Source organism: Littorina saxatilis, linkage group LG10 (genome assembly GCF_037325665.1).
Source record: "Littorina saxatilis isolate snail1 linkage group LG10, US_GU_Lsax_2.0, whole genome shotgun sequence".
Lineage (NCBI taxonomy): Eukaryota > Metazoa > Mollusca > Gastropoda > Littorinimorpha > Littorinidae > Littorina > Littorina saxatilis.
The window spans coordinates 40,765,403-40,778,548 of NC_090254.1; the positions used below are offsets into that span (position 1 = coordinate 40,765,403).

At 41.1% G+C, this 13,146-nt stretch overlaps 1 protein-coding gene across 1 annotated transcript in view; it reads right to left on the reverse strand.

Annotated features, from left to right (window-relative positions):
• Positions 1-272: 272 nt before the first annotated feature.
• Positions 273-13,146, reverse strand: part of LOC138978834 (globin-1-like) — a 13,353-nt gene continuing 479 nt past the window's right edge. Inside the window, exons 1-4 of the mRNA XM_070351616.1 lie at positions 12,943-13,146; positions 10,680-10,905; positions 3,853-3,968; positions 273-1,139 (exon numbers count right to left, since the gene is read on the reverse strand). The exon at positions 12,943-13,146 is cut by the window's right edge and continues 479 nt beyond it. Coding sequence (XP_070207717.1) covers positions 977-1,139; positions 3,853-3,968; positions 10,680-10,905; positions 12,943-13,127 — 690 coding nt within the window. The 5' untranslated portion in view covers positions 13,128-13,146 and the 3' untranslated portion in view covers positions 273-976. The remainder of the gene's footprint in view (positions 1,140-3,852; positions 3,969-10,679; positions 10,906-12,942) is intronic.

Sequence of the window (13,146 nt, forward strand, 5' to 3'; positions counted from 1 at the left end):
TCCATTAGGTCCCTGCCACAAACCTTATTTAAATTATACAGGGTGACCCAAAAAAAAGAGTACCCAAACAAAACGTCATAAATTGAACAAAAATAAAGCAATCTTCATAAAATTTATTTACACACACAAGTAGCCTCTGCATGATTTGCACAGAAAATTTTAGCGTTCTAGCTTGTCTTTCAGGAAAGTTATGCTCATTCTACAGAACATGCTCCAAACGCCGCTGCAGGCAAACTTGAACTCGCCGCGCAAAGTTATCAATCAACCGCACACACTCCTGTTGCGAGATTCCGCGAATGGTTGTTGTGATGGCTCTCTTGAGTTCTGTGATTGTCTGTGGGTTGTTCCTGTAGATGTTGTCTTTCAGGAACCCCCAAAGATAGAAATCGCGCTGACCGAAGTGTCTCTGGAACTGTACTTGCACATCTCTGTATGATTTTGTGCGAAAATAGGTCTCTATGCAAAACGTCCGTTGATCATTAGTATAGTTCATTGTGAGAACAGCTTTTATTTCATCCAACCATGCAGTGGATTAGCTTGACTCACCTCAAAAAGAAAGAAAAAAAAGTTAAAATTGACAAAGTTATTCAATTTTGTTTGGGTACTCTTTTTTTTGGGTCACCCTGTATGCACACATGTGAGCATATGGTTTAGTTATGACATGGGTGGTCTCTCTGACGTATGTAGGATACTAATGCTTCTAATTCTTTATATCGCCAGTTGACTGGTTGCGCATAACTCTCATGTACTGCTAGTGTCTGTATTTAGAATACTCACTTCAACTTGTTGTTAGATACTGCCGTTAGCGCTCTGCCTTCCTTGTTTATTCTGGCTTCGTCCAAGTTTGTGCAGCACATACAAAAACACCACTAACCTATACATTTCGAGTGGCGAACTTTCTCGTCTTGTTGCTATAACATTGTTCACACATTGTTCACACATTGTTCTACCTTTCATCCGCCATTAGCTTGGTGGATCAGGGCATTGCGTTTTGTCTTTGATTTCCCTTTCCTTTACCTTTCTTTGCAGCACGATATGACGGGCGCAGTGACGTGGTGGTAAGACGTCGGCCTCCTAATCGGGAGGTCGTGAGTTCGAATCCCGGTCGCTGGTGGGTCAAGAGTGGAGATTTTTCCAATCTCCCAGGTCAACTTATGTGCAGACCTGCTAGTGACTTAACCCCCTTCGTGTGTACACGCAAGCACAAGACCAAGTGCGCACGGAAAAGATCCTGTAATCAATGTCGGAGTTCGGTGGGTTATGAAACACGGAAATACCCAGCATGCCTACCCAACGAAAGCGGAGCGAAGCTGGCTATGCTCTCAGAGTATAGTGTGGGGAACCCAGATGGGCAAACGAGCTCACACGTCACCAGAATTTCTGGAACGCTGAAGAAGAAGAAGCAGCACGATACACCACATCTCACATGACATTTTCCCGTTCCTTAATTGGCCCTATTTTGCGGCACGATACACCACTATTCCATCTTGAATTTGTTTTAGTCGTCACTTTCTCTTTCATCTTACTGTTTCTACAACCTCGGAACTCAGAACTCAGTATTTCTTTAGTCCTTAGTTTTGAGTCGTTTGGCCACTGAGATTTTTGTTCAGATATAAACGCTTTCTGTGATGCTCCGTTATCACCGTTCATCATTTGTGATTCCCAGGTTACCTGCACATAACCTTTTCTGGCAGCGCCAGTGATGAGCTCTAATGCTACTCTTACACTGTGTCGAATTGCCCTTGCGAATATAATTCGCCAATAAATCGTAATGATTGGGACATGGTCGCAAGACATTCGTAAATGTTCTTAACTATTCGCCCCTATTTTTCTATTGATGTGAACATTAGCAACATACGTACTCCTAATATTCGCAAGGAAGGCATATTCTTCACTTTTTCACAACGTACTCGTAATCATCGCAATGTATTCTGTTTTGCGACGTCCTTGCACTAGCAACATTCACTGTTTTGCGACGTCATTGCACTAGCAACATTTACTGTTTTGCGACGTCATTGCACTAGCAACATTCACTGTTTTGCGACGTCATTGCACTAGCAACATTCACTGTTTTGCGACGTCCTTGCATTAGCAACATTCACTGTTTTGCGACGTCATTGCACTAGCAACATTTACTGTTTTGCGACGTCATTGCACTAGCAACATTCACTGTTTTACGACGTCCTTGCACTAGCAACATTCACTGTTTTGCGACGTCATTGCACTAGCAACATTCACTGTTTTGCGACGTCATTGCACTAGCAACATTCACTGTTTTGCGACGTCCTTGCAGTAGCAACATTCACTGTTTTGCGACGTCATTGCACTAGCAACATTCACTGTTTTACGACGTCCTTGCACTAGCAACATTCACTGTTTTGCGACGTCATTGCACTAGCAACATTCACTGTTTTGCGACGTCATTGCACTAGCAACATTCACTGTTTTGCGACGTCATTGCACTAGCAACATTCACTGTTTTGCGACGTCATTGCACTAGCAACATTCAATGTTTTGCGACGTCCTTGCACTAGCAACATTCACTGTTTTGCGACGTCATTGCACTAGCAACATTCACTGTTTTGCGACGTCATTGCACTAGCAACATTCACTGTTTTGCGACGTCATTGCACTAGCAACATTCACTGTTTTGCGACGTCATTGCACTAGCAACATTCACTGTTTTACGACGTCCTTGCACTAGCAACATTCACTGTTTTGTGACGTCATTGCACTAGCAACATTCACTGTTTTGCGACGTCATTGCACTAACAACATTTACTTTTTTGCGACGTTCTTGCACTAGCAACATTCACTGTTTTGCGACGTCATTGCACTAGCAACATTCACTGTTTTGCGACGTCATTGCACTAGCAACATTCACTGTTTTGCGACGTCATTGCACTAGCAACATTCACTGTTTTGCGACGTCATTGCACTAGCAACATTCAATGTTTTGCGACGTCCTTGCACTAGCAACATTCACTGTGTTGCAGCTTGTGCGCTGTGTTGTTTGCTTCCCCATTCATCACCTTCTTTAAAAGCTTTTCCTGGCTAAAACCTTCACTGCTCGACGCCGAGTCCTGCCGAGACGATTCTACCGTTTTGCCGTCCTCCTTTTTCGATCCTGAATGAGCACAGTTGTTCTCCAGGACAGAATTAATAGTCGCGTTGGGCTGGTCCGTCGTTGTGTTGTCTTTTCTGCCTTCAGGCAACATTGTGGACAGGACATCTGTGGCAAGTGTGCTAGCATTTTCTGCGACTGTTGCACCAGTCGAAGTCTTGTTCAGTGATCGAGACTCTCTATTTGCAGACGTTTTGCACTCCTCGTTTATTGCACCTCGGAGTTCTTCGCTCGACGATTTCACATTGGCATTATTTTCTGAGTCTTCAGTTGGTGACCTTAGTTTTAAAGAGACTGCTTCCAAGGTTTCAGAGACTGTGAATTCAACGTTGACATTGTCTCTGGTTGGTGATTTCAAACTCAATTCTAGAGATCGGGCATCCACAGTTGGAGAAGCCTTGGAGTTTTCGTCTTCTGTTCGTGATTTATCTATCAATTCTAGAGATCGGGCCTCCCCAGTTTGAGAAGCCTTGGACCTCTCCGTGGTGTCATCTCCAGGGCCTTCCATCGTTGATGACCTCGACCAGAAGCGCTTGGACCTCTTCGTCTTTCCCTTGAGGGACCCTTCTCCGACAGACTCTTCAGCCATGCTGTACACCAACCCCAGGTCTTTGGACGCCCTCGAGGCCCTATCCGCAGTGGTCGAGGAGGTCTGCCTGGCTTTCTTGGAGAGCAGTTCTTTCCGGGTAGCCTCCCGGGTAGCCTCGAGCTCCTGGCGGTCCAACCACCCCTTCTTGATGAAGAAGGTGATGGTCTTGACCAGGCTGAGCCACGACGTCTCCAGGTCGTCGCCCCACTGAGGACTGTTCTCCTTCACCGCCATCACGAACTGGGACCCCAGCAGCTGCAATGCGAGATGGGTTTTGATATTAGCAAGATCTAGATCAGCACTTTTCAAGACGTGTACGAGAACGTGTACGGGTAACGTCATCAAATTTAGTTTTTACGTCAAGCGTTTGGCCAAGATCTGCAGTCTTGGTGGGAGCAATACAACGTATGCTTTTCGAACATTGGAGAAAAAAGTGAGTCACGGGTGACCTACACGTACACGTGCAGGTACAGGTCTTTGCTACACGTTCGATCATCTAGAACTCTGCAATAATAATGAGGATACGTAAATATATGGCGCAAATCCTAAAAAAAGTTCTAAGCGCCTCAAAAAAACATACATAAATAAATTATTCTGTACACAATTTCCAAATCAAATAATCCTACACTATACTTATACAATTTACAAAGTATTAACACACATTGTGCCATTACCTACATGTCAAAAAGTTATACACATTGAAGGAGGTTTTGTTAATGATGTACGATACCTATACACGCATGCACAGCTTGACGGTGGTTTTACGATCACTTTTTTACTGTTAATATGTTGAAGTCACCAAGGCGAACTTCGTTCTTGAAATTCTTTGTCACTTCCCCAAGAGACTTGCAAAAGAAGTGACAGAATGTTTACAAGACGCCATTATTGACGCAATTACATCTTTTCGAACTTTGGCTTTTGACTCAAAAAACAAGAAAGGAAGGTTGTTGGAACGTTTGTTATTGGCAAAACAATACATTCACAGATATTTCGACCCAACGGTTTTTGGCTCACGTAAGTGTAGCCTATGCGATCGTAACTTTGTCTGTCTGTGCGTGTGTGTGTGTGTGTGTGTGTGCGTGTGTGCGTGTGTATGTCTGTGGTAGAAACTTTAACATTTCGTCATTTGAAGACGTCACATTATGGCGTAAGAGGGTTAGACGTCACGCGAAGGAATTACTGAAAGTCTCGGTCATTTTGGCTCATTATTTTGAGCGGGCCGAGACTAGTTGGAAGGCACTATGGCGGAAAAGAGAGTTATCTTTTCATGTCTTGGCGTCTCAAATCTTATTAGTCTGAGTACTTTACGTCACAAATTGTACTTTACGTACTTGATGATGACGTAAGTTAATTGTATGTGTTCTATTTCGTTGACTGAGCACGGCCGGGACCAGTTGGCGTGAGCGCTGGGATTTCGAGTTTCATTCGACATGTCAATGCATCGCAGTATGAAATAATACAGGTAGGAGGTTAGTCGATATCGACCAAAGTCGATAAGTGCATTCTTCACTATGGTATTGAGTCTGATTTCGTCGTCCATCTTGAATCAAAAAGCACTCTTCTTACAAAAAAAAAAAAAATTCGTTGCGAGCTACGGCGAAGTTTTAGTCACCTGGCTGGCTATAGTGGGAGGGTTACTTTTGGTGGTCACATTAGATATTATGTTTTTTGGAAAGTTCGTTTTATTTGCAGCCACAGTTCGGTAAACGACAAATGGCTAAACCCAACCACCTAAGAATGAGAAGCGTTTTTGTAACATGACCCATATTCTGCAAAATGCAGCCATGACGCAGGGGGTAGGTTACAAAAAAACGTCATGTACCGCTTGACTGCATACGGATATAAGCAAATTATACCTTAAACGAAAGCTAAAGATTGTTGCCATCAGGCAGCAAGTAAAATGCCTAATTCGTATACACAGTTTTATTTTTAACAACATCTGTATAACATGCGGACGACAAAACAGGAAATGCCATTTTCTCAATCGATATGTATAGCTAACTGAACGCCTGGTTGAAACCGCAATCAAAAACATCTTGAAAATTGTTTATTCTCACAGCTAGAATTATTTTACATCAACAATTGTTAATTTACTGAGGAAAACAACAGTCATATAAGATAAATAATGGATGATTCTGAATCAACTCCGAAAACCGAACCGGGTCGAAGCAAAAAAGAGTTTACACATACACAGGCTTGAAAAAGGATAATTTGGTTCAATCTGTTAGATTTTTACCCATAACGTTAAAGATCAGCTCAATATAAACGGAAAATGATCATTGTAAAAGGATTTTGCTACCGCAAAATAATTCAACTTCCGGTTTTATGGCGTCCATAATATTATCAATTTATTACATAGCGTGCATTTGTCAGAAATTATACTAAATGTTAGAAGCGATCTTAAAGTGAAAGTAACGTTTAATAAAAGTATGCGCATTTACTTATTGATTGATATATGACTAAAATAATGGACATGTAATTTAAACGTACAAAACGACATTTTGTACACTACCTCTCTAAAAAAACGCGACTATGACCGACCGATATGTATGTGTAAATTAGGTCATTGTTAGTGATGAAAACGGGTTTTCTTTAAAAGATAACACGCAAACTGTGAAGTTGAAGCCCATAAATGATTTTAGTACGACTTCTTCAAAACAGGTCTGTTTTTCACTCCACCAGTATCAGTTTTAATAAAATATATGTATAGCTGTCATTTTCAAAAAACCTTATCTGCAATTCACTTAACCAAATACACCATGAACCCAGAAGATATTAGAGTGAGACACTTTACAGTGAAATATGTTATGATTCCCCTTATTTCAAAATATATGCATTTTAATTGGCAGACACGATTCACGTCGTAGGTACGTGTCGTCTGGTGAGGCAACTGTTAGCATTTTTTGTCGTAAGAATTGACATTTTTAAACATAAATCATGGACAAAAAACTAATTCTACAAAAAGTGCAGGTTTTCTTGGTATAGTCAGTTAAAGCATCTTAAAATTCAAGAAATTGTGCAATTACGTGTATGTATTTGAAATGGCAGACAATATTGAATGAAAGTGATTTTTGACTGATTGAAACCCTACCCCCACTAACAAAATGGGCCCTGAGATTAGGGGTGTTAGTTAAAGATGACTGAATAATGGCTATGCTTTTCCCCTAAAGTATTCACAACCTAAACATATACATAGGCAAGATGTTCTACGTTAACACAATTAACTTTTTAAACATATACATATGCTTAGTACACGATACTTCCGGTTTTTCTACCGGATGACTTGTACATTTAGGGGGTAAACACCTTATCGTAGAAAAAGCTTTATTTTCAAAAAGTGCAAGTAATTATTAAAAATCATACATAATATTTATATATAGGAGTTAATTTTCCTTCGAAAGTCATTTGTTTCAAGTGGCAGACAATGTCAGTTGGAGAGTTACATGTACGTAAAGCGTATAACTGTTGTCTGTGATTAGTGCATTGTGGACACATTGGCACCATTTGATCATAAATGCTAAACGATGTCGTGATCATACCACAGTTTTAGGATAATTTTACATCGCATCGATTACTAAATTGATGGTAGAATTTCACTGATAAATTCTATTTCTGGTAGCGTCAGTGCCGTTATCTCTTTCTTTTTGTAATAAGGTAATAACGAATGAACCACGTGTCACACTCTTATGCTAGTCTTTAAATGACAATTCCAATTCTAGTAAGTTAAAAGGCATGTATTGCGCGTAACATACATTTATACCCCCCCCCCCCCCCCCCAGGATTACAATGCAAGTAAACACATATAAAGAGATAGTAACGTTTTACATGGTTACACGTTCAGTAGTGAACGTAACGTGTGGTTTAACAAAATTACTTGCACATACAATAGTAAAGTCTGTCTGTGTGTCTTTGTTTGTGTGTTTGTCTATGTCTGTCTGTGTGTTCGTATGTTTGTCTCTCCCTCTGTCTGTTTATCAGTCTGTCTATCAGTCTGTCTATCAGTCTGTCTATCTCTCTCTTTCTCTCTGTGTCTCTGTCTGTCTGTGTGTGTGTGTGTGTGTGTCTCTCTCTCTCTCTCTCTCTCTCTCTCTCTCTCTCTCTCTCTCTCTCTCTCTCTCTCTCTCTGCGAGGTAGGCGCACTTAAAGAGAAAGCAATACAGAAAGAAATGCATTTCTCTACCAAGAATGAAGTTTGTCTGTCTGTGTGTTTGTGTGCGTGTTTTTTTGGTTGCGTAAGTGTTTCTCTATAAGCATCTCTACGTCTTTGTTCGCGTACATAAGTGCGTGCGTGCATGTGTGGGTGTTTCTGTGTCGGTTTGTCTCACTGTGTGTATGTCTATCATTTTGTCGGTATGTTTGTGTATGTGTCTTTGTGTGTGTGTGTGTGTGTGTGTGTGTGTGTGTGTGTGTGTGTGTGTGTGTGTGTGTGTGCGCGTGCGTGCGTGCGTACGTGCGTGCGCGCGCGTGTGTGTGTATGCGTGCGTGCGTGTGTGTAGGCATGTGTGGGTGTGTGTAAGTGTGTGTGTGTGTGCTTGCAATTATTCCTCCTTTTTACATTTAGTCAAGTTTTGACTAAATGTTTTAACGTAGAGGGGGGAATCGAGACGAGGGTCGTGGTGTATGTGCGTGTGTGTGTGTGTGTGTGTCTGTGTGTGTGTGTAGAGCGATTCAGACTAAACTACTGGACCGATCTTTATGAAATTTGACATGAGAGTTCCTGGAAATGATATCCCTAGACGTTTGTTTCATTTTTTGGATAAATGTATTTGATGACGTCATATCCGGCTTTTCGTGAAAGTTAAGGCGGCACTGTTACGCTCTTATTTTTCAATTAAATTGGTTGAAATTTTGGTCAAGTAATCTTCGACAAAGCCCAGACTTCGGTATTGCATTTCAGCTTGGTGGCTTAAAAATTAATTGATGACTTTGGTCATTAAAAATCTGAAAATTGTAAAAAAAAAATTTTTTTTATAAAACGATCCAAATTTACGTTCATCGTATTCTCCATCATTTTCTGATTCCAAAAACATATAAATATGTTATATTTGGATTAAAAACAAGCTCTGAAAATTAAAAATATAAAAATTATTATCAAAATTAAATTTTCGTAATCAATTTAAAAACACTTTCATCTTATTCCTTGTTGGTTCTTGATTCCAAAAACATATAGATATGATATGTTTGGATTAAAAACACGCTCAGAAAGTTAAAACGAAGAGAGGTACAGAAAAGCGTGCTATCCTTCTCAGCACAACTACTACCCCGCTCTTCTTGTCAATTTCACAAAAATAAACAGATAATGACGTCATTTTAAGTGGCACAAACGTGTACATGAATGCCTTCCCTTTCGAATGATTTACAGTTATAGAATTTCTGTCAAGCGGTTTAAGTTTTATGTCCGTTTTATGAACCCAACCCTCAAAACAAGAATAGTAACGCCAAAGAAGGAAAACATACACACAAACCAACGTTTTTCTCACCGGTGGTTTGGAATATTGCCCCAAAACTTTAGATTTAGTGTTGTGGTGTTAAAATCTATCAGAAAAATGTGTTTGCTAACGTGACGCCAAAAAGTAACCAAAACGGTCCTTAGCCGACTGACTACTTCGCATGTCAAAACTTGAGAAGCGATGTTGGGGTCAAAGTACCACGCCGTAGCTGCGGGTTTTTGGTATTAAGACTTTGCGAAGCTTCGTGTAGTCGACTACGGGCTCAATTAAGGACAGGCTTAAGTAGGCTAGATCTAGATCTAGTGTCTCGCTTTCTTGCACAGTGTCACCTATGCTTACTGTGTGTGTGTGTGTGTGTGTGTGTGTATGTGTGACGGAGTGATTGAGTTTGTGTTACTGTTTGTCGATTTCTTACGTGAGCCTTGAAGGCTTCGCCTCTTGTTTAAGTTAAACTGGTTGTATCAAGATAAGTTTTGTGTGAATATTTGTTTGTCTGTTCACATAAAAGACCGTTGGGTCGAAATATCTGTGAATGTACTGTTTTGTCAATAACAAACGTTCCAACAACCTAACTTTCTTGTTTTTTTATTCTGAATTTTGGAACGTTGGCAGTCTCTTTGTTTCTGGATTTGGCTTGTGAGGTCAGAGATTTCAAATCAACAGAGAGGGTCAAATAGAAACGTCTGGGTTTCTTTTGGATCGATATCGTGTTTTTAAGACCTTACTTAGTTGAGTTCGACGCTGACTTTGCGAAGTCTTCGAGCTTCGCGAAGTCTTTTGACAACAAATCCAGTGTCCAAAACATCGCGAAATCGACTTCGCTGACTTATTAACAGGCTTTACATTGGTGCAAGAGCATCTTGTACGAGGTTTCGTCGTTTCTGTTCATCTGTGGCTGTGTTAGTTTGTTCTGTCCTTTAGAATCCCCCCCCCCCTTCATCCCTTCTTTCTTCCGTTTATCCAACCGCTCATTCATGCACCTCCTCGTGCATCCATCAACAACCTCAAGACCAAACGATGAGTCAACATCACCTGATACACTTCGCAACGTTCGTCAACCAGTCTGCCACAAAAGTACTCAGTCCCCATGTCAATAGACTAATTGAATCAATCAGTCAGGCAACGAAGCCACTTAGAGTATCTTAACTTATTAACCAAACGATGGTTTTTCCAGCCAGCAGCACGACCAGCGACTATCCGTCCCAACTAACACTCATTTCAGTAACCAACCAGTATAGCTGTTCTAAAGATACCTCCATTTTCCTTTCTTTCTTGTGTAAATCTTTGTGAAAACAATCACTTTCTGAATAAATATCAGAATTTAAAAAAAAGAACAATGTTACGTTATTGGAAGGTTTAATTATTGACAAAACATAACTTTTTTTATTTTGATTTTTGAAACGTTAGCAGTTTATCTGTTTGTGGAATGTTGAATAAATAATACCAACCACAGTTTTCTTTCAACCAAACCACCCAAACCATCAACATTTTCACCAACCACAAAAACAAATCTTACATCCACATAGTCGATTTTAGCGTTGTAGTTGATGTGTCGAGACCCCAGCTGCTCCAGGATGTTGCGCATGCGCTCCGGTTCGTCCAATCGGTGGATGCATTTCTCCACCGTTGCCATGACGCGCAGCGCGTGCTGCCGCAAGGTGGAGCTGTACTGCTCGTCGGTCTTGGCCAGCCCAGTGAAGGGCATGAAGAAGTCTTCGACCTGGGGGTGGGTCTTGAACATTCTGTAAGATGTGAATATTTAATGTTGCTTGGATTAATGACATATGATATCTTTATATAAAAAATTTAAAAAAACTCCCCCGAAAGCGACGTAATTGGTGGGGTAAAAACGGTCATACGCGTAAAAACCCACTAGTTCACAGCAAAAAACACGAGTGTGCGTGGGAGTTTCAGCCCATGAGAACAGGAGAACGAGAAGAAGAAGATTTACAAATAAAAAAAACACCAGAGACGTTTCCGTTTGACTCTCTCTTTCGAAGGGAAATCTCTGACGTCAAAAACTAATCAAAGTTTGAAAAGACGTCATACCGTGAATATTATGGGGTCACATAAAATCCTTTAGATTATCATTCATGTGCATGTATCCCGGGAAAGTGACGAAAGACTTTAGAGAACGAAGTTCGTCTCGGTGACTTTGACGTGTCAGCAGTAGGAAATCAATACATGAATTAACCGTAAGGTCAACAGCAGGCTGTGCGTGTATCGGTATCGTATATCATTAAAATTATTAAGAAGTTTTGGAAGTGAAAATCATCCGTGAATAATGATCATCATTAAAACGGTAAGCTCAAAAGGGAACCATAAGGGAAATTTGAAAGAAATTGTGGTGTTGCGAGTATGAAATGATGAGATGTCATAGTCGACACAGTAGCAGTAGTGGTGGAAGTCGTGTTGGTGGCGGTTGGGCGTGTTCTTATTGTGGAAGTAGCAGTAGTGGTGGAAGTTGTGTTGGTGGCGGTTGGGCGTGTTCTTATTGTGGAAGTAGCAGTAGTGGTGGAAGTTGTGTTGGTGGCGGTTGGGCGTGTTCTTATTGTGGAAGTAGCAGTAGTGGTGGAAGTTGTGTTGGTGGCGGTTGGGCGTGTTCTTATTGTGGAAGTAGCAGTAGTGGTGGAAGTCGTGTTGGTGGCGGTTGGGCGTGTTCTTATTGTGGAAGTAGCGGTAGTGGTGGAAGTTGTGTTGGTGGCGGTTGGGCGTGTTCTTATTGTGGAAGTAGCAGTAGTGGTGGAAGTCGTGTTGGTGGCGGTTGGGCGTGTTCTTATTGTGGAAGTAGCAGTAGTGGTGGAAGTTGTGTTGGTGGCGATTGGGCGTGTTCTTATTGTGGAAGTAGCAGTAGTGGTGGAAGTTGTGTTGGTGGCGGTTGGGCGTGTTCTTATTGTGGAAGTAGCGGTAGTGGTGGAAGTCGTGTTGGTGGCGGTTGGGCGTGTTCTTATTGTGGAAGGACGGACAGAAAGACGGAAAGGGAGAGGAGGGAAGCAAAGAAAGAGTAGGGTGGGGAGATATCCTGAAGTGGTAGTAGTTTTAAGTATTAGTCGTCGTCGTCGTCGTCGTCGTCGTAGTAGTAGTAGTAGTAGTAGTTGTAGTAGTAGGAGGAGTAGTAGTAGTAGTAGTAGTAGTAGTAGTAGTAGTAGTAGTAGTAGTAGTAGTTGTAGTAATAGTAGTAATTGTAGTAGTAGTTGTAGTAATAGTAGTAGTAGTAGAAATAATAGTGGTAGAAGTAGTAGTAGTTGTAGTAATAGTAGTAGTAGCAGTAGTAGTAGTTGTAGTAATAGTAGTAGTAGTTGTAGTAGTAGTTGTTGTAATAGTAGTAGTAGTAGAAATAGTAGTAGTTATAGTAGAAGTAGTAGTGGTAGAATTAGTAGTAGTAATTGTGGTGGCAGTAGGAGTAGTGGTAGTAGGAGGAAGAGGAAGAGCCTTGCGATGAAAAGTAGTAAGGATGAAAAGGATGAAAAGTAGTAAGAGTAGCCAGTAAGTGTTGATATCGGAGACAGTAGAACAGAAGTTGTATTATGAATGTGTGTTTCTACCAACCTTTTCATTTTTTTCTGAGCTAATCTTCTGTCGGTTAAACGATGCAAACATTTTTTTTTTTTTACAAATAAAAAGCCCACGATTAAAACAAAGACAAACTTTCAATTCAGCGAAAAGACGTTGATAGGCCCTACATGGAGAAAATACGAGTAAGACGAGTTGACTAACCAACCAACCCACCAACCAACCAACCAATCAAATAGCCCATCCAACAATCAGCCAATGCTCACCCAACAAATGTGATAACGCCAACAGTCGCAATGTCTCGCTCTAGTTGATCCCACGCGGTTTGCAGAGTCTGCTTCTGTCGTGACGTCAGCTCAGGGGGTGCTACTCTCACCACTTCCGCTTTCGGACTTCCGGCGTGGTAACATTTGGACTTTGGGTGCGCACAATTTGAATGTTGTCCTCCCATTTTTTTTTTATGCAAACGT